The sequence below is a fragment of the Melospiza georgiana genome, chromosome 1 (genome assembly GCF_028018845.1).
Source record: "Melospiza georgiana isolate bMelGeo1 chromosome 1, bMelGeo1.pri, whole genome shotgun sequence".
Lineage (NCBI taxonomy): Eukaryota > Metazoa > Chordata > Aves > Passeriformes > Passerellidae > Melospiza > Melospiza georgiana.
The window spans coordinates 83,652,394-83,674,774 of record NC_080430.1 but is presented as its reverse complement, the minus strand read 5'-3'; the positions used below and the strand labels follow the sequence as shown (position 1 = coordinate 83,674,774).

Genomic DNA, 22,381 nt, shown 5'->3' with positions numbered 1-22,381 from the left:
GAAACAGACAGGGATTTTCTTTTCTTTTTTTTTAATGTTTTGCCCTTTTATTGGCTGAGGGAAGCAAACAGACATTATAGACTAAGGCCAACTTTCACACTGAGGTATCAGATAACATTTAGTGATTTAAAGAGGTGTATTGAAAGGAGAAATACCTTTACTAACTGTAAATGTTGGACTACAGAAAAGGTTTCTAAATTTAAACACTGAAGCCTTTTCATTGCCAATCTGGACACACTGCAACTGTGGACTACAATATAACTATTACATTTACTTCTGTTCTCTAGAGAAAACTGTGACAAATTCTGCCCCTGCTGCACTTTGAAGATCAACTCTACAGTAAAGTCTAATTAGAAGCATACTACATCAACTCCAGATATTATTTAAACATTTTTATACTGACAGCTTGAAGACACTGAAACAGACAGCATGCCAGCTTAATGAAAGAACAATTTCTTTTTTATCATTTAATAATGTCCAAAGTAGACTGGTAAGGCAGACTGTTCTTCTTATGAAACACTAAAAGGGAAATTTTAAAACATTCCAGCAACATGTTGCCCTTTACTGACCTGAGCAGCTGGCTGAAGTTCAGGGTCTTGCTGACTCCTTTGGTCAGGAGAAGAAATCAGTGGGAGAGATGTTTGCTTTAGACACAACCCTCAGTGTGTGCTCTATCACCTCAAATTGTTTCTCTGAAGCACACAAACACTTGAACATGGATTCAGAGAGAGAGGGTAGGCAGCAGAACAGGACACCTTACAGAATAAATTACTGGTAAGCAGTAACTCCTTCATCTGTTTGTGCATATATATATATCCATGGGAGTAACTTCAGGCATTCCATTTTCCCTTACATAGGAGAAGTGATGGCCAAAATATGACATCACGGGAAGGAGAGTTTGGTTCTCTATTTCACATTGGCAGGCTTACTATCCTGCAGCCAGCAGGGCTGTTGGATGGGGAGAGAGCTGGTTTGCAGCTCTCTTTGACTCCTCTGGGTGATCGTGCTCCCTTTGAGAACACTGACCTAGGTGCAAAGTGCCAACAGGGTTGGCAAGAGGACCACACAGGGGCTGTCTCTCCCTGCATTGCCACTTGATAAAGTCCTTGTGGCCGCCAAACCCCTGCTGAACTAAGGTGAGTGCTACTACAGTGGCCTGGTGCTTCAGGGGCATCTCATCACAGAGACAAGCTGAATTTCTGCGTGGTTACAACTGTGGTCAAAAAACTGCTCACTGCCTTTGGGCCAGCTGCATTTGATGTTCTCTACAGGAGCACCAGGAAGTTAGAAATAGCATTGATAAACAGAACATCTTTTCTGTTTATCAATTTCAAATCAACCAAAACAATTTCTTTTCCTAGAAGCAGAGGGAAGTTCTGAAATAAATAAAAAAATGAACAGTTGATCTTATTCAGAGATATTCAAGAGCTGAATAATTACTACTGTAAATCTTAAAAGAGACTAAGTTCAATAAGTACCACCAGATGCTTCTTTCCTCCATCAATGAAGACAACATGACCATGCACACTTTAAAATTTTCCAAAACAGGAAAAACTTTAGGGAAGTGTGCAGATATCTGTAACATTTGGTAAACGGTCATTTCTGCCAATAAAAATTTTCTAACCAGACAAAATTCATGGAGTTAAATCCTGAAGCATGTCTAGCAGGTGAACAAGCAGTATGTTCACAGAGCCTCAAAGATGGCTCCACAATAACTAGCTCCAGTCAGAAATACGGTTTTTATGTTGGCAGTGTTGCTGTGCTGTCCATCTAACTTTTTGGATTTGTGCCTGTTCAAAATCTTTGTGCTTCACATTAATTTACCTTTTCCCCTTCAGTTATGTTCTCTCAGCATACTTCTGTAGCTTAATTTAACACATATGCTGAATAATTAATACTTCTAACTGAACTAACCAAATCTTTGTCCCCTCCAGATGAGTCTTGAGTGCATCAAGAAAATGGTAATTCAGAACTGAAAGTTCCCTGATTTCTCAAAAATCTTCTGATATTAAGCAGCTGATGATGATGATGCTCAGTGAATAGCTGCTAACTTATGTACTTGGCTCATGTGCATTGCTTCCAGGCCTATCAAGCCCCCAGCAGAAGGCAGGATCTGACAATCAATATGTGAATATGGCTAAACCAGAACAAATGGGAAACTCAGTCAAAAACGTAAATGTATTTTACTGGTGAAATCTGTGATTCCAGAGGCTGAAATCATATCATGGTAATATAGGATCTCACCCAAGCCACCTGACACATCAACTCCATTTTCTCCTCCAACACTGTGTATCATTGTTCCTGTGATTCAGACCTTCTGACAAGATTAGGAACAAGTTTTCCCCTGTGATTAAGAGTTTCGCAAGTCAAGATCCTTCAACAAAAGGTACGGTGAACAACAAGAGCAGACTGCCTCAGCATATAGGCATGTCCTTTTTGCCTGACTGATGGGATTAAAGATCTCAAATTTGCTGTGCTAGCCACTAAAATCAACAATGTCTTTACTACATAGCAATAAAGCACAGAACAAGATAATCAGCTGTGTTTCAGAGTACAGCCATCACCCACCCCCAGAGATGATTTGATTTGGTCCAACATGATTCACAGAACAGGAAATCTAAGTGAGCAAAAACAGGGTGCTTCCGAGGAAAACTTAGAATTGGAAATACTGACAGATGCATGCACATGAGCACCTCAAACGAGGCTGAATTACAGTAACTGTGAGCTATGGATGCATAACAGATATTGACTAGGGAGCTTCCATTCCTGTTGATGCCGTACTTTTCTTGCAGGATTATCGATCTGTGTTACTTTCTCGGTGAAAGCAGCAAAATCTTCCCTTCAATCCAAGCACGGAAAAACTAATGCAGCTTCTTGGCACTGAATCATAAAAGCACGCAAATTGACATAAAAGCAGATGAATCCCCAAGTCAAGGAGATGAATCCCTCACTCCTAGCTACCCAAGAAAATAATAACCCGTCGCTTTAACACAGTTGACTGGGCTGCTTTCAGGCTTTTATTCAACTTACTTTATCTGGCTCCAATTACAAAATTCATCTTGTTCTTCCTCCTCAAAGATAAAAGCTACAGTTTCCTGGTAACTTAATTATAAACAGTTTTGAGTCAGAAGAATGAACTCTAACGGAGAATGTATAAGTACATCTGAAGCTTTTAATAGACAAAAAGTGAATACAGTGAATGTGATTAATTAGAGAAACCTAGAGGGAATTTCAGCATGCCTTTGGCATAAAAATATCAAGTTAAGCTGCAAATTCTGTGTGAAGACTTCTTCCCCTTTGACAAAAGCACACAGGTGTGGCACAGCAATTAGTTCCAATATCAAGCTGAGTGGACAAAGGGTTGCTGACCAGGGATATACATACAATGACGTCATTTTTCCCCTCACTTCTTTGCACTGCTATAATTGTTATGTTGCACACAATTTAGGACTTTTTTTTATTGTTGATAATTAACATTCTAAAATCATCCAGCCTTTAGAAAAGATCACAAATTTCTGCGAGCTACCTCTGATGGGTTCACTGTTCAAATAAAATATACCAGTCGTATAACCACCACAATTCAGCATTCACATTATATGAGAACAGATATTTTCAAAATAAAATCTGTTACTTGCAGCTGACCAAATGTTCTGAAGAACGATTTATATTTGTATTTAATTTCCAACATGAGACTCATCCCATCATAACATGAAATGTACTGTAGGGATAGTGACTGTTGTGTCACATAACATGCATTATGATTTTTATTTTTTTCTTCTGGAACGAGCATGGGCAAACTATAATATACATAATTTCACATTTTATGTTTCATAATATTTTTCATTTCAGAAGAATCTGCTTCCTTTTTTTTGTAATAAACAAAATGGCAACTCAGTCTGTCACATCTCGGGAATCCCTGCCTGTTTGCAGCTTCTCCCAGCTGGAAACCCTCATCATCTGATTAACATCCATGAAACAAAATTGACTGCTAAACATAATTTTATGATATGTTTTGTAAACTATTCTCTATCCTTTAGCTATAATAAGTGTCAAAAATGTCAGTCTGCCACCTAAGCAGCTTGAATTCTGAACTTTTTCCGCTTGTCAAGGCTGGGACCTGCAGGGAAAGCCAGGAGAATTCAGTCCATTCTAAACTGTTTATTTTCTGCCTTAGGTTTTTGAGGGACTCAGAAAAGAATGCTCAATGCAAGCTGCTGCTCAAAGCTGACTCAGCATTACCATGTAAGAGCACTGTATGTGCATCTCATCCCTGTGCCTGCAAAAATGACATGCATTTAAAGGCACAACTATAAACTTCAGCTATATGAACTAAATTCCACAGTACTTATACCAGTAAAATAATAGATTAAAAAAGCAAAATAAATAAGCAATACTCCAAAAATATTCAGATTCTCAGAATAGGATTTCAGTACCATGATTATGATGAACATGAGTTAAAAAGATGAGTCTCACGGTCCATCAGCACTCACCGTTCAGCCACTTGGAGTTGTACTGGGCAGTTCGGAGAGGAGGAAGGGCCCCCAGACTTCGATAAATAGCAGGATCCCTTCCTGGAAAGTCCATGGCTGTAGCAGCATATAATTCTCCACTGGCAGTGAGAAGAGCAGTGGAATTGTGCTGGGGACTGTAGGGACAACGAGCCATGCCACTGATTTGGTCATGTATCTCTGTCAAGTTGCTTAACTGTAAAAAAATTAGAAAAAGGGATTAAAATTACCTGAAAATTATAATTTCAGCCAAACTGCATCAATCTCAGCAAAATCCTATGACAAACACCTGTTATCTACTTTATTTTTGTGTGTAGCCAACCTCTACATCAATCTAAAATTGTCGCTTTAGAAAGTCTTATTGTAGTGCTGCCAGATCTCACTTTTGCCATTTTGATAAGTAAAGCATACATGTCAGTCATTATCCACCATGCCTAAATGTTTTCTATTAGAAGGGGCTCAAAAATTAGTTACCTATGCAAAGACTGTTATTATGAAAAATAAACCCAAACCTGATAGCCAAAATCAATACAGTATCCACCACAACAGACAACTACAAAAAAATCCATTATTTGTTTTATCGATGTGTTTTAGGAAAAAAAACTGTCATGAAAAATGAGAGTAAGAAAAGGAGCTCTCCAACTCAGCAGAACCAAGTCTGATTTAGTAGCTCAAACACTCTCAGCCATAAACCACAGCATGATGCTAATATGCTATTTGAAAATAAAGGTGTGCAATGAGTTTAAATATAATAAATCTGCCAATGAGTTTTTTAGTAATACAGCTGTTCTTTATATTTAAGTGATTCTCCCCTCCTGAAACAAATAGGCAGCCTAGTCCAAACAGTGACATTTTTACACTTATTATGACTATTACTGATGCTACAATTAGGCTTATTTTGAACATGAAATGACAGATCTCAGTCAAGATTTCTCATTCTCACCAGTCAGAAATCACTAATACAAGTACTCTCATTTCTCCAGAACTACACATACACAGCATGCAGCTACCCAACCACAGTTGATAACTAAACCTATTGATGCCCATCAAACCTGACAGAGGCAGAAGTCTTGTAAACACATAAGGTTTATAAAAATTGGCATGTAGGAGGAGCTACTACTCCTCCCACAACTGAGGAAAAGAGTGCAAAATGAGATTGGTTAGCTCTCCCATTTGGCTTGCCACCAGCTAAATCAGCCTTTTACACACCAGCTCACCCATCAATACCAAACAGCCAACTCTCAGCCTCAACACGCTCTGCCTTTTAATCTGCTCTGAGCAGGGATTCCAGCTTGTGGGGTAAAACATTTTAACTCTTACTGTGCGATTGGTGCAGATTGGAGTGAATGCGTTGGTTCCACAGGTAAAGAGATGGTTGCCTCCAACAAGAAGCACTCGAATATAGTTCTGGCATTCCTCCTGCCACACAGAAAACAAAGAATATATTCAGGGATACTGCAGACTACAGAGAAGACTAATAACAATTTGCTTTCCGTGGTTATTTATCCACAAAAAAAAAAATTTAGGTAAACAAGGCTTAAGCATACCTGAGATAGCAATTACAATTTCCACAGATTTCTTATTCGCACACATGCATCTATCAACCTTTCTGAAAAGTTCTTAATAGGATACAAATAAACCCTTCTAGTACTGAAGATTTCCTCTCAGGATATATTTCAAAGACTTAGCTAAATTTTGAACTGATAGTTCAGATAGATGATCTGATAAATGCTGACTTAAATAATGCAGTACTGTCTCAGGAGATCAAATGTTGACTTCAAAGACAGATTAGGCCAAGACAGGAAGTTGTGAGGAAAACAGGGGCAAGAACAGTTTTTCAGTAACAAAACTATAGTAAGACTAGTAAAAATAAAATTCTTTATATGTTCTGATGTGGATTTGTTACCACTAATTTCATAATTTACCCTGCTTTATTAGAAGTGTCTCATTTCCTGTAAGTTCAAAGTTTCTCAAAAAATTACATTGCCACAATACAAAGATGCTCAGTCTGAGGAATAATTTGACATGTTTTTTACCCCATTAGGATGGATGAAGGTTTTGTGATGTTCATCTCTCATTTCAGGAGCTAGAAATCAACAGCAATGTCTACTGTTAATTCAAACAGAAAGCTTTGTCCTGAAATACTAAAAATCTCCCAGAACTGTAGGAGAAAAAATTTAAACACTTCTCTTGAAAAAAAATCAATGTCTGTATCCAATAAAATGATCAACAATATGTTTGGAGAAAATAAAGTATCCTGGAAACTTACATTTGAATGCTCTCTAGCATTCACCACAAGATAGTCTCATAAAAAGTCTGAAAAAAACCTTGTGAAAATACAGTTATGCAATTCTAGCCGATATTAAGTGAAATCATGTAAGTAAATCCATACAAAAGTAATAGCATAGAAGTCCCATTATCTGGCCTCCAGTTTTATTAAATGGATTGCTTGTTTATCTTGAAAATAGACTCTCATCCTGGAAGACAACAAATATAATCCTAAATAAATTGAACAGGCACAAAATAGACTGCAAAAGAAGATGAGGAAAATACTTTAAAGGTCTCTGAGAAAACTTTTACAATCTATCTTCTATACCTTTCTCATAAAAGTCAAGTTAAAAATAAACTAAAAAAAAAAAAATCCTGTAAAATCTCAGGGAAGAAACTACCTCTTGGAAAAAGTACCTTTTCAAACACACATTAGCATTAGATTCTTGTGAAAAAGTAGCTTTTAAATGAGCTACTTTTCTCTTTGAGCCCTTATGGGAGAGGGACAAATATCTTAGAAGTAAGAGTTAATTCCTATTGGGTAAAAAAAATATGAAGTTTTTATATTGAACTTTATAAAACTGGCATCTTAATATTCTTTAAACCACAATGAAGCTAATACACAACCATATAACTGAATTGGGCAATGCAACAAGCTATTAAAAAGTAGTTATTTCACAGCTTGGCAGTGTTGGTAGTTTTGGCAGTTTTCTTATCAGACTGCTTTAACTCCATCACTAAAAAAACACACGAAAAATTAGAAGGTAACTTTTTGAGGGATTGTATTTTGGTTTTTTCATTCGAAGGCCACTCAAAGAGGTTCACAAAATACAAAACAGTAATTTGTTCATTGGTCTATTTCCATTCTGCCCTTTGCAACAAGGCATGGAATGCACGTGTAGGAAAAATAAGTGGGTTCTGACATTACAACCCATCCAACCTCTCCTCTTCATGTTCCAGATCTCCCTGAAATAGTGTCATTTCCAAATTACTTGCACACTGATCACCCACTCATTTTGTTCAAAAATAATGCTAATTTCTTAAACTCTGACATTCTTGGGAATCACAAGATTCTTTCTTTAATGTTCCCAAGCCCTGTGCCAACTAGACAACAATCCATATTGCAACCAGGCAAATTAGACATCTCATATGGAATTCTTGTTGGGATCACAGTGTAAAATACATCTTTTTATATCGGAATTATCTATTTTTTTAATTGTCTACTTTACTAATTTGAAAAAAAAAAATCCAAAATTAATGCAAAAGAAAATGTTAAAAAATTGGTTGTGAATAAAACTATCATCACCCAAAAACATACTGAAAAAGGACTTCACTATTTAGTAATTTGAATTGTTCAGAGATATTTTTCTAGCTCTGAAGTAAAGTTTGGCTGTAGTGGTTCACTTCTGACCAATGTAAAAATGAGATGCATGTTGTAAAAGTGGCAAAGGACTTCAAAACAAAGGACATTTTAGGTCAGGGGTGGTGTTAGGTTTGGTAGCCATCTTTTATGTAGTCTTATTCTCCAGTTCATCTCAACCTCTATTTCATATACTTTCCTATTTGCCTATAAAAATATATCTGAAATAAAGAAATACATTTAGAAAGTACTTTCTACTTTTGTATTGGCATATTGGAAACAAAACATGACTATTAGAAACAATTCAGCAGCCAAGCAAGCTGCTTGTAGTTACTTAAGACTACCTTGACAATCCAAGGTCAATCTGACTGCAAGATAACTATCCTCTCACAGCAATATTTATTGTAGAGGTTAACATTTTAGACATACCTGCATTTAATTTTTAAATACTTTTATTGAAAGTTCAGATACTTACACACCCAGACATTAGGATCTTAAATAAGCAAGAGATGGAACTTAATTTCAATTAGCATTATTATTTTTAACCTCACATTGGTTTGGCCTTCTCAAGAAGTGCATTTATATTTTTTTTTTCTAACATTCACTACCACAAGTGACAGTATGAATAGGCAAATTTATTCTCCTAATCTTGTCTGGTGTTTTAGATTCCTACATGCTAATGCATGCTGGCCACAAGGACATAAGTTTGCATGGCTCACTCTTGGAGCCACTAGCTATTTTAGGCAAAAGCCTAAATTGGTAGATAAATGTCTGAAGTCTGAATAACAAACATCAGCCTTCAAAATCAAGTGCGCATTACACTGTCAAATGTGACAGATGTCCCTGTATATTTTCCCCTTCAGCTCTTTTCCCTCCTTGGCTTCTAAAGCATAAACCTCAGAACAACTGATAACAGCTCCAGGCAAAAATTCCGTGCAGCTTCTTTCTCAAGAACAAAAAAACGAGTGTGTTTCACTGACCATTATCTCAAAACTGCTTGAGTTGCTTCAGGGTTTAAAGCCACCTTCTGGTTTCAGGGCATTCACTCCATCAGTTAAAGCGGCTTTCAAGCCATGAGTTCAGGTTTTGCCACCTGAACTTACTGCCCTCAAGCTGCTCTGTGGTTAGCAGAGCTTCTACAGAAATAAGGATCTCAATGAAAAACCTACCCACAGCCATCCCTGCAATCCTCACCTCTCCTTTGCCACAGTCTAGGCTGGCCTGAACATTTTGACTCCAGTCTTTCCTGTGTCTTCCTACAGTAACATGTGTCTGCCCTGAAATCTGAATTCACCTGAGAAATGTTACAGAAATGCAACCCCCAGCAACTCTGCAATCTGGGCTGCATTTATTTATACAACAGGCAAGCAATCAAGTTTTCCTGATAACAGTAACTGGAATTGTGTTTGCAGAGATTTCCTATGAAGAGGGACAATGCAGGACTGGAATGAATTCCTCCTGATCTGAAAATTCTCAGTTTTTCCAAGGGAAGGCTCTGTGTGCATCTCCTTTTACAGAGAGTATAGTGACCTTGCTTTAGTCTTGGAAATAAGGCAATAAAAGACAAACATAATTTGTTTATCTTTTCTCTAGTCATAAATTTATCTTTCATTTTAACCTTGACCACATCAGTGAAATCAGAAGAGGCATGAAATTTCAAAAAGACAGTTGAAGTTCCAGCTGGGTAGGTTTTCTCAGACAGTATCTCTGCATTGTCCAGCAACTCCCATATGATGCTTTCAGGCCACAAAGTTTACACACCAAAAAAAAAAAAAAAAAAAACAAAAAAAAAAAAAAACCCACCAAAAAAACCCAACAACAACACCACCAAAACAATAAAAAAAAAAAAAAAAAGAGGGAAAAAAAAACCCAACCCAACTGATAACAATAACAAGTATTTACTCCCAGGATTTCTTCTGATTGTAATGAAGCATAAAGACTAAACCCCTTTTCTAGATTGTCAATGAGGAACATGGCTATGGGTACAAATGAAATCCTTAGACAAATAATAACAATACCAAGAAACAATCACAGAGGTCATTATTTGAATCTCATATATACCATTTTACAGTGACAGCTTAACCTCCAATCATCATCCCTTCAAAAGGGTATGAAGAGCATAAATTAAACTCTGCATGAATGAAAAACTACACTAAGGGCTATTTGCTATTTTCAAATGTGTATCAAAAGTGTTGTACATCCCTCCTAACAAAATTATTTAGTAGCAACAGATGCTTTACACTGTTGAATAGAATGTGTGGTAACAGTGTTGTCAACATATTCCAAAGTACACTGCTATAGCCTCGAATTTTAATTACTTCCATCCATCAAGTTAGATCACAGTCACTGCACTATATGACTTTCAGACAAGTTGAATGCTATGCTCAGAGCCTTAAACTTGGAAAATCACTGTGAAACAAAGCCATATATATTTGTTTAGTTATACATAGCATTCCTACCAGAATAGTTTCTACTGTATATGCCCCTTGATCAATGCATTGTGATATTCTCTATTGACACATGAGCATATTCCCTTACTTACAAGTGTTGCCATATGAAAGCTAAGGATAAAGGCTTGAGGGATATATTACATATTTAAGCATAAATTTTCTAGGGAAAAATAACAACCTAGAAAATTAAACATTTCCTTAAAATGCGAGGTTCCAAAGTCCTTTCTTTTTTATACTTCACAGTGTAACATGGCCATGCTTCAGAATTGAGGCCATTCTTCCTCAGAAGTTTATCTCAGAAGTACAATCATATACTGCAATTTTATTTTTTAGCACTTAGCAAAAAAGGAGCTGGAAATTCACTGTTAAATGGGAGAAATTTAAAAGTCAGTGATTAATTAGTTAACTATGCAGAAGAGATTCCTCCTCTACTAGATGACAGAGCTGTTGGAATATGTTTTTGAAGCTTGGGATTTTTTGAGTTTTGCACAACAATAATGTATGCAATACACTCTACTGAATAAAAGTGGGCTTTTGCACTTATCACTCTTGATGTGTTCTCCCTTTATGTTATAGTTGAATTAACTTTAATCACTAAACAGTATAAAAATTAAAAACACAGACTGCATGCAATTCTAATTGCTTTTATAATTAATTTGATAACCAGCTTCAGGTTGGCACATCCAAAGCTTCCATCTTAGCATTACATTTTCCTGTACTGAATAATAGAAATTGCAGAAATTGCCAAATAAAGAATTGGTTTTAAGTTCAAGAATACATCAAGTTCAATGTCTGAGAAGTTAGTGCATTTAATATTATTTTCTTCATACTACCAGTAGATAGGAAATAAAAAAAGTTAATAAAATTGCATCTTAAACATAGGGATATAAACCGAGAATTTTACAAAGTAATTACACAGTTATTCAGGATTTACAGCACAGAAAATGAAGTGAGAATAGAGTTCACTACATATGACATGCATATGTTTAACCTTGGTGTCAAAACAGTAAATTGTTAGAAGCTAAAGTTCATGGCCATTTCAGACAGGAATCATGTGACTCTATCTCTCAGTCTTCTTTATTTCTTTGCTCATGCATCAGTGGCAGACTCTTCTGCTATGTCTCTCTTCAGAAAGGGAGACAGCAAAAATGCATCAGGTAGGGATTTATACACTGGCAATAACTGAATTACATCTGCTATTAACATAATATTTTTATTAAAGCAGATCAGCCGTCTCATGCTTACCTTTGATTTGCCCTTACTGTAGCAGGCTCTTTTAGTAGCTTCATCACATTGCCACTCCACTGCCTGCAAGCAAAAAGAATTTGTTAGAAATGCAAGGTAAATCAGAAATGTAAGCCTCTGAGCTCTCACAGCCCATGTTTGTGTTATGTGCTTCAGAGATACTGGTGATTAGCTATGGATGATCCCATCCATAAATGCCTCTTAAGAGTTTTCTCCCTAGAAATGTAGCTTTGTTGTTGAAGTTTTTCATTATTTTAATCTAAAAGGAAGCTGGCCAACATTATGATTCACTGTACCAATCACTACAGCAGAAACAACCACAGTTACATTTATACTATTTAGCCTTTTGTTGTTGTTGTTGTTATTGTGAGTTTTATGAGGGTAAGTAGATAGAGGAACACACAGAAAGGCTGAACCTGTTCCTCCAACAGAGCTGGCCTGCATCACCGCAGCATCTGAAGTCAGCTCTGCTGAGAAACCTTGCTCAATGGGAAAGTGTGCCCTACTGCACTTTTTGAGATATTTATCTCAAGCATCAAATGGAGAATTTAGTCTCTAAAAGTATGACTGCAGCCCTAATCAGAAGCACTAAAACATCCATTCAGAGAAAGAAGCCATGGGCAGAGACATACAAGACAACAGTGAAACAGTGCACTGCCGAGCAGAAGCAATTTATCCTCATTTTTCGAGCTGTCTCACTGCTTCAAGAGATTTATGCCAGGACTGTAAAGCCTAGTCTGCATTACTACAGTTTCACTGTATGAGTTAATTCCAGTTATTTCCATATCTAACATTCAGCAGCTATGACTTACAAACTTTGCTGTTCAGTGGAGCAGGTTGCATGCTTGGTGTTAATGTGCCAATACATGTACATATTTGAATGCCTGTGTAGTCAAAGTGCATTTTAAATCAGGCTGCATTCTTTCACCTCAACGGTGCACATCCATATGTTCCTTAGATAAAAATGCCACAAAGCACATTTTATCAAGAAGAATTGAGATTTCTGAAGCAACTACTGCCGCCTAATTACAGAAACCACAGCCTTTTCATTTTTATTTACAAGGAAATAATGAAAGACCATTTATCCAGATTTAATATAGAAAATATTTTTTACCTGTATTTTAATGGAGACTGTATTAATAGCAAGTAGACTCTTTATTTATTTAATAATAGGGCAAAAGCCTGTTTAAAGTAAGGGGGGAAATGCCTTCAGAGTATTTGTCCTTCAACAAGCCCAAGAATGAGTGTTTTTCACTTAAAGAAAAAAAAAAAACTACTTGTGAAAACTTATGTAATTACTTCTCTTCCTCCGTCATAAATCTTCCTATTTACAGCATTTGCTTTTGCAATGCTAAATGAGTATGGTGTACAGGGGAATATATTAAAAACTTCTGGAAGAATCCACTTGTGAATGACCCTAGAATTTATAACAAACTGTATCCAGCAGCATGAAAGAAATCTTGTACTGAGTTAGATAAAGAATCAGCAATGACCCAACTCTTTTGACTCAGTAAAGTAAAAAGCAATTCACATCTATAATAGAGATTGTAGGATGACCAACTGAATTCCTAATCAATCCATTAGGACACACTGAACCTCCATGTTATAAGGCACAAGTGCTGAATATGTTATCTCTGAACAACACAAAAAATTTCAAATGCCTGGAGAAACACAAGAGTTAGTTACCAGGAGGTCAGAGTAGAAAAAGAGTGAAATATGGGTACTTAAAAGGAAGGTTTGAAGGAAAGTTCTTGCAAAACTGAACTGAGAAAAACATGTCAGGCACAAACTGAAGGAAAAAGATTGCATTAAATACAAAATGTTTATCATGAATCAATTTTCAGTGACAAAATATCCAGCTTTCAATTGGCTCTAAGTCCACAGTAAAAGTAATTTGAAGGAGAAGTATGTGAAATATTAAAACATTATGTAATATTTCTGGACATCACAGTTAACAGCACATATAAGAAACCAAACAGAAGAAACTGCTACAACTAGATATAAATATATTTGCTTACAAGTTAACCAAGTGGCCAACTCTCTGGGAAAGCCCTAGTCATGAAAACGCCTGCTAAAAAGGAGCAATACTATGTGGACAAGAAATAAATGCAGACACACTGGTGACAAAGCAAAGTGCCCGCTTTGAAACCAAGTGTACTCATAGTCCCTACAGCCTTGGTTCCACTGCTAGAGGAGATAATAATAGAGGAGGCTGCAAATGAAATACAGAACAAAGGCATCTGAAGGGAGCTGAGTAGTTCAATCTGTTGTACTTTGGTCCCTAAGGTTCCCACATAATGCAGTCAAACATTTCTACATAGAGCTTGCTTTCTTTTTACCTTCTAATCTTTAGGAAATTCTGGGGAGTTTCCCACAAAATGGAAATTTAGATATTCAACACAGTGTAATGCTTCTATACAGGAGGAAGACAGGTAGAAAACTCTTTAAGATAAATGTCATTTCAATGTGGGAAAAAAAATGAGAAAAACGTGTCCTGAATCTTCAGCACACCAAGAAAAAGCAAAATGTCCCGAAAGAATAACAACGTGAGTTTTGCCATTAGAAGATTATGACTTAAAAATTGTCATTCTGAATGATCAGATGGACACATATGGATTGCATTATTCTAGAAAGCAAGTGCAAAACTATGTTTACAGATATTACTGTTACCCACTGCTTCCCTTATATTGACATATTCTCCTGCTTAATACTGATTGATGAAATTTCCATGAAGTTCAGAGGAGGCGTGCAGATATGACATGCAAGCCATGTTGGATATGTGATTCACTACAAAGATCTATACAGCTAAGGTTTATCCTATTAGGATACTTTTTTTTCTATTTTTCTTAATGAGAACCTACAATTTTCACATTCAAATTACAACCTACAATATTCAGTGTGCTGGTTTCAGTTAACGTTATAATTCTACTTAAGCGGGCAACAAAGTTCATTGGACCAAATTACAGACACTCAGGTTTGTTCTCTCTGGGGAAAGAGTAAACAGGGATTTGAAAGTCAGTATCAGAGAAAATAAGGACAGGTGATACACAGCTACTACTACACGTCTCTAAAAAGAACACAGCTGCAGAGGTTAAAAAGGAGGGTTAAGGTGGCACACCAGTCTGTTTCTGATAAAAAGTCGACAGTATTTTCAATGACATGGCTTTTATAAATCCTATGATCAATATGGTCTTTCAAGCACCCCTATAAATTTAATGACTTGACTTAGTGTGCTCCTAATTTTCCAATCTCCTTCATAAATACATTCTCTTATGCATAAATAAACCTTAATTATGTAATGTAGTGAGATTTTTAACGCTTTTAAAGTCAAAGTGAGAAACTCTAAAGACTGCACTTGAAAGATAAAACTTGAACTTAACCCAGTGTACTCTGATGAGGTTGTCACAGCTCACTTTTGAACACATATTGTTTTCTTAGGTTAAAAAAAATGCATGAACCACAAAGGTCCATACAGATTTGACATATAATCAGACTGAACAAAACCAAAGCTTTGGTGCACACTCTAAGCTTGAACTCAAGTTTCAAACTGATGGCAGGCAGCTTTCTGAAAAACAGTTGTAAATAACTGTGCAAGTGCTTTAAACATTGATGTTTGTAAAGAACTTCAAAACTTCAGATGAAATCTCTTCTGGCATTTTCAAGGGGCAGTAGGAGGAGAGAAATTCCAGCCAGCAAAGAAAGAAAATTCCAACTCGAGAATACGCAATGAAACTATTATCTTCAAAACAATGAAAAATGTGCATTCAACAGCCATATATATGTTAAGTTAAAAATTACATTCTTGAAATTAATAATATTCTTTGGAACAACAGATATATTTTAGTAACTTCTCTGGCTGAACAGTAAGAGTCTTGCTTAGAAGTTTTATCTTCAGCAAGTTAAACTAAATAATTGCAAAAACATTAACTCCAACAAAAACTGAAAGACAATCTGTAATTTAAACTGATTTATCCAAATACCTTTGAAGAATATTAAAAGAGGAACATGGGAAGTGTAGGAACAGTAAATAAAGTTCATAGAAGTAACTGTCAAGGGATTCTCTTACATGCCCAACATGCAGCAACAAAGGAAGTCCCCAGGCAAGACATCTGGAGGTCCCTTCCAACCTAAATTACCACATAATTTTCCAGAAAAACACAAAATATAACAGAAAAAAAAAATCAGAGCCCTACATACTTAACTTTAACATGGCCCCTTTCTGTAATTCTAACTTTAATTAGTAAACGTAGACAGGAAATTTGAGATTTGAACACAGTCAATAAAGAACTGGCCAATTAGAATTATTTAAGTGAAAGATGTAATAGTTTTACCAACAGAGCAACAAAAAAAGTGTGGCTTTCACCTACAGTGAAATCTGCACATAACTGAGTACAACCAGACCTCCTGGGAGAATTGTGTTCCTGTAGCTACACAGATATTCAAAACATATACAGGTAGACAGTATGCCTTCATATATATATTCATATAAGAACTTGGAAATGTAGAAACAGAATGTACTATTACATTTCATAGAGAAAGAAGTTAATTAGTCAAGAACCAAGAAATGAACAGAACAGTATTCCAGACAGATGGTCCAGCACATCTTAAGCAGATGGCTCTGCTAATTAGATACTGGCAAAAATAACATTAAAGGAGATGGTTTAATTACACAATGCCAAAAACTAACAAGTACATGATATTTCCTTTTTTTTTTTTTTCTCTTTTTTCACTATCTGCTTGCTTTCATCTCTTGTATCATGTATTTAAACAATACTCTGGGGACGTGGGGTATAATGGCAATAACCATAATAATATATGTCAACAAATGTGAGCAATATCGCCTTACTGTTCACATCAAGTCCAGCCATGGAATGAATGGCTTCAAAATGTTTTGACTTGTTTGGCAAGGGTGTCTTACAGCCTGCCTAATTAGCTCTGGATGCTGTATTCCAAAAGCTGAATTTAAAGAGGCCATAAAGAAAGTGTCAGGATCGTAAACCCAAAGCAAGAATGTAGCCACGGAGCAGTACACCAGCAAGACATTAGCAGCAAATTAGCAGCCCCAGAGTTAGTGGTGGTTTTGATGGTTACCAGGAGTTTAAAGGCATGCTTTTGTTTAATGACATCCTTGCTTCCAGCAAATACATAAAGCCACTTAGGGAAGATTTATACCTGTCTCTACTTCACAGGAACCATTTTCCTTGCTTTCCACAGAGTCATGACCCCTCATCCTTGCAGCCATTACCGTTGGAGCTGCCTATCTTGCCAATAGGCTTCTGAAAAATATCTTTGAACCTCTCATTCTCTAAATTAAAGACAGGAGCAAATTATTAAAAAGGGGCTTCCTTTTAATATAGCTTCACCTTCTGGATCACAAGAAAAGAGGAAAAGCTGTTTTTTGAGGATTTAAGGGGTCCTGGTTAGGCTTTCACATGAATTGATAGGCCAGCAGCTCATACAAGAAGTCCAGCACCATATGGACAACTTTACTAATTGGCTGCAATCACTGCATTATTTCGCCTCCAAGTTGGGTTTTTTTGCCACATGTAACAGCCAATTTTCCTGGGAATAACATCATGTGTGTTTTCATTTGTTCAGAATCAGCTTTTACTGTTCATCCACAGTTAAAAAATTACAGTTTCTTATAAAGTAAGCACTGTGAAATATATGGAAATAAACATAAAATCATGCTTGAATTTTCCAGGCTTTGGAATTCAGTTAGAACTGAGATCCCCTGATAGATATATAATTCTGTACTTAAACCAAGTAATATCTAAAGCTTTATATGGCTTCAAGGAGCTGATGTCAACTTAATTTTATTCCAAATATACTAGCCTGAAGTATATTAAAAAATGAGAAGTACGTACCCTGCCAACTCATGAAGCAGCCAAAATTTTAATCATCTGATTTACTGATTATGCAAATAAACAGTTGTTGGAAAATTTCAGAGCTAATATGATAAAAGAAAAAAATTAACCATATTAGAGAAGAACTCAGAATTACTAAGACTTTCATGAACCCTCAGTGTTGGGCCACTCCACTGTACTGAATGGCACAGGACTCTGCCCAAGGCTGAACTATCACACACGCCAGCTACCCAACCACCTGTGTATTCCCATCTTTGTCTTCTAAAAGGATTTCTAAATGTGACAAAAAATTCACTCTCTTTGCATTTAACAGACACAGTTTTAGAGAGGAAAATGAAGTTCCAAACCTAGAAGCTAGCAACTCAAAATTTGAGTATGTTTGGAACTAGGGTTTTCCCAGAGAGTTATTAAAAAACCAAAAACTGTTGCACTGTGACTTTCAAAGTTTTTATTGTTCCAATCTGGCATTTTGAGACTTTTACAGTTTTTATGGACATTTAAAAATTGAATGCAGGATTGTGCTGAAGGGGTAAAACAACAAAATGTTCTTGCCCTACCAAACTTGGCAGCCATTCAGCAGGTAGGAATGAGATTTCACAACACACCTTTAATGCACATTCTGAAATTATACTACATATAGTAAATTTAATGTTTAGAAAAAATTACATATGAATCCTTTAAGACTTAACATCTGTGTTACCACATTGCGTTTTGGGGTTTTTTTTGCAAATAAGATTGATTTTAGTAGGCTCCAAGATCTTTTGAAAGCAACATTTTGAGTTTTGTTAGTTTTTTTTACTGATAGCGTTTTAAATTTTTAGGTCTCAATATGTCGGGATTCTCTTTATTCCAATGAAATGAAAGGAATTTGAATAAAATTTCATACTTCTCACGCCCCTAAGGTTAACAACAAATCAGTGGTGACACGAGTCCTCTGGTACTGGAGTGCCACAAAATGTTGGTTTGGACCTTCAGCACAGGCAAGCAGAAGTTTGGGGTTTTTTTTCCTGTACACCTGCTCATTGGTAACAAGTTGCATGGAAATTTAAAGGAAGAGACAGCATTGGAATGTGAGCAATCCCGTCCCATGCTCACTTGCAGATCAAGACAGCCAGGCTGGTACAGGGTGCCCAACAATCACCACCCCTCAACTTTCAGCCACAGGCAGCCAAGGAAGCCATGGCATTTCAGAGTGTTTCCTGCAAATCAAAAACCTTCCTGAAATAACTTCTGAAAGACAAGGCAAACATACTATTTCTTTCCCCTGGGATGTCAAAGATAGCTGCATTACAGCTTCCAGGCATGAGCTGAAAAAACCTCAGATGAACCTGAGAGATACACTGGAGGATGAAATTTATTAACACCTTCTAAGTGATACTGAATAACTGAGACTAAAAAAAAAAAAAAGTAGTTCTGTATGTTTGCATGTAATTTTGTACATAATGTCACATTAGGAAGAGAAGAACACCTTCATCACAATTTGCACTTGTTTTGACTTGTTTATTTAAATAGCTTTGTCACTAGGCTTTAGGGATGACAAGCTTGGGTCTGTCAATAGTAATACCTATCTACAGTTCTAGAGAAAATACTATGCTCTACAAAAACTGTTACTTACAATAATAAAAATATTTTTTAAAGTTAACTTAAAGATGGTATCTCACAAGACAGTAAAGAGACAAAATCTCTTAAAGGAACTTCAAAATGCATATTTTTTCCATTAAATATGAAAAAAAAAATCAGATAAGAAGATTTTAGTTAGATGAAAGCACAGAGAAAACAGAATGCTATTGACACAAGAAATGTAAGAGCCACCACCTTATGTAGATTGTCCAGAGAAAAGCTAGTGAAAAAAATGTTTCAACAGCAAAGAGACACAAATTCTATATCCTTCTGGTTAAGTTAATTGCACACATATGTGATTGTAAAAATCAAGATTAAGTTTTCTTTTTCAAGGATAACGCATAAATATAGAAGACATTTAGAGAGCGGACTGAGCATAATTGAACACAGTAAGGAAAAAAAACAAGAAAAATTCCAAAGACTTGTCAACACAGTTGATGACAGCACAACTGACAGTTCACCAAGGGAAAGATGGAATCAGGAAATTTCAATTTTTGTTGTGTTTACTTTAAAATAATTTGCTTTAATTTGAAAAATTCTAAAATAACATAAGAAACCAAATAGCAAGAATATGGAGAAGAATAATAAGTACAGAGGCACATAAGTGAATGTCATCAAGATATAGATAATATCATGAGCTGTGGAGTTGGACAAAAGAACCTCAGCAGGCTGAGAAAAATTCTCATTAGACATAAAATGCAAAAGATGCTTATTAAAATCAGAAATCTTGAACCTATAGCTAATAGGAAACTCATTGGAGTGTAACTGCACTGCTAAATTATACAGAAATCAAGGGTGAGAGAGACAAAGGAGCCTCAGGACTAAGGAGGAGATCTGCTCAGAATATGAAAATGTCTTCATGGGAATATTGTGTACTCCAAGTGCAATGGAAGGAGCAGTGGGAACCAGGGGGCCCAGAATCCAACTCTAAATCACAACTTCATCATGAAGATGTGAGATTACAGTGAGGCTATGAAAAAGCCTGAAAATCTAAGTGCCCTTCTCTCTCTCTTGTTTTCAGACAAGTGAACTGTCTGGAGCATTGCCAGTGGCACGCAGAACTTTGCACTCTGGGTTATATGGTGAACATCGTTCAAGTTATTAATTAGCGGAGGTCAGTGACATCTAGCAACCTCATAGCAGTGACATTAAATGGGTGGGTGATTCCCATCCAATTTTTAAAAGACAAACATTCAGATCCAAATTGGCCACTTTTGCAGGGACAATGGAACAGCTGCTTAAAGGGAAAACACACCCCTGTTACATATAAAGGTGTTTATCCCATTCAGCATTGATTAGGAGTCTTAGGAAAGCAGTCACTAAAACAATTGTCATATATTAATAATTCATCTGCAACTTTCCCCCTCCTATTTCCCTCCCTGCTGACCTTGTAGACTTGTAGGAAACTACACAACTTTTAGATTCAGATCCTTTCAAGTGCTGAGAAAAGTATCTCCTAAATTTCAGTGACACACAGAAATTTTAGTAATATCTCAAGAAGGAAGGCCGAAAAATTTATTTCTGAAACAGCTGTGTAATGTTCTACTCCTGTAGCCTATTTTCCATATTTCTTGATTTAGAAACTCTTTGATTGCTGCATTAGAACAACAATATTGTACTTTGGTATTTTTTTTCCTATGTTGTGGAAAGCTCAGTGGAAGTAACTATAAAAACATGATAAATAAAACTCATTCAACAGAATGCCCAGTGCAACTGGTAATGAGGCACTTCTATGCAGCCTTGGGGCTCTTATTTCCTTTTGCAGATATCATCAGCTTTCCCCTTTCAAATTACACCTTATTAACAACTGGTCCCCTGATGGGTATGTTATAGCTCTTATCTCTTTAACAGTGGTTTATATTGGAAGCCAGTTTATAATTATAAAAATAAAGTTACAAAATCTATTACTAGGAATTATTTCTTAAAAATTCTTCTGTCTTTTTCTGCTGAAAATCTTTTGAAGTCAGTGCAACAAATCCCAGAGCTTTTACTAGAGCAAAGCACTCCAAAATCAAAGCAAGTTTTGTCTAAGAAGAACACAAGAAAGGCGAGAAATTGTAAACATTCTTAATAGCCACTACAGAAAAGGGGCAGCCACACAGTAGTTTAGAATAGGAAATCCCCTTAGCATATGTCTGAAACACTGAAGAACTTAAGAATTAGAGCAAAGTCCACTCATTTGAGCTTTTACTGGGAATTGTGAAATGGGTTTGAAACTCAGATCAGGCTGTTCTGAGAGCACCACTACAAAACTGCAAAGTCAAAAAATTCAAATAAAGCAAAATTAATTTTCTACTTTAAATTCAAGGCATATAAAAATGAATATATCTCAGTATTCTTGTGGGGAAAAAATAAAAGACAATCTTTATTTCTGCTAAAAAAACCCAAGAAAAACCAACTGACCAAAAAACCCAACAACCAAAGTAAAAAGTAAACCAAAAATAATTTAAAAAACCAAACAAATGCCCCCTCCTAACAACAACAAAAAAAACCAATACAACAACAACCTACAAACAAAACAAAAAGAACCCAGCTCAAAACCAAAACAAAAACCTTGCTTACTCTGTATGGCAAGTAAAGCCTGAGCAGAGACATCCTTTTGGACTGGATGTTAACTCTAACTTGAGAACCTACAGTACCCCTTCCTCAAGTGCAATAGAAAATTCACATCAGCAACATAAGACTAAGACTGGATGAAAACAAAGCATTCCTTCCTACCCGTGTTCCTAGAAATAGCACAATTTTTGGCTACATTATCCCAGACTACCATTATTCTGTGTTAAATGTGGTGCTTTGAATTTGGGTATGTTCAATATTAATCTGTCAGTTTCTGGAAAAAGCAGAGGGAAGACAGGACAGAAACTGGAATGTGTGTACATTTAGCAAGCATGCCAGACTGTAGGCAGCTTGGCTGGCTGCCAGATGCCCACCCAGCCTCTCTCTCATGAATTCATTTTATTGACAATTAAGAATAGAGTCTGATGGTCAGAAACAGACATAGCTAAGACACTTTCCCACCACGACTACAACCAGCTTTTCACAGGAACAAATTCATCCCTTCAA

The 22,381-nt window shown here is 36.3% G+C and overlaps 1 protein-coding gene across 4 annotated transcripts in view; it reads right to left on the bottom strand.

The window, feature by feature from the left end:
• Positions 1-22,381, bottom strand: part of SEMA5A (semaphorin 5A) — a 314,285-nt gene that overhangs the window by 132,043 nt on the left and 159,861 nt on the right. For all 4 annotated transcript variants that reach the window (XM_058024733.1, XM_058024748.1, XM_058024741.1 and 1 more), the window contains 3 exons: positions 11,832-11,894; positions 5,829-5,927; positions 4,491-4,704 (listed from right to left, as the gene is read on the bottom strand). In XM_058024733.1, coding sequence (XP_057880716.1) covers positions 4,491-4,704; positions 5,829-5,927; positions 11,832-11,894 — 376 coding nt within the window. The remainder of the gene's footprint in view (positions 1-4,490; positions 4,705-5,828; positions 5,928-11,831; positions 11,895-22,381) is intronic.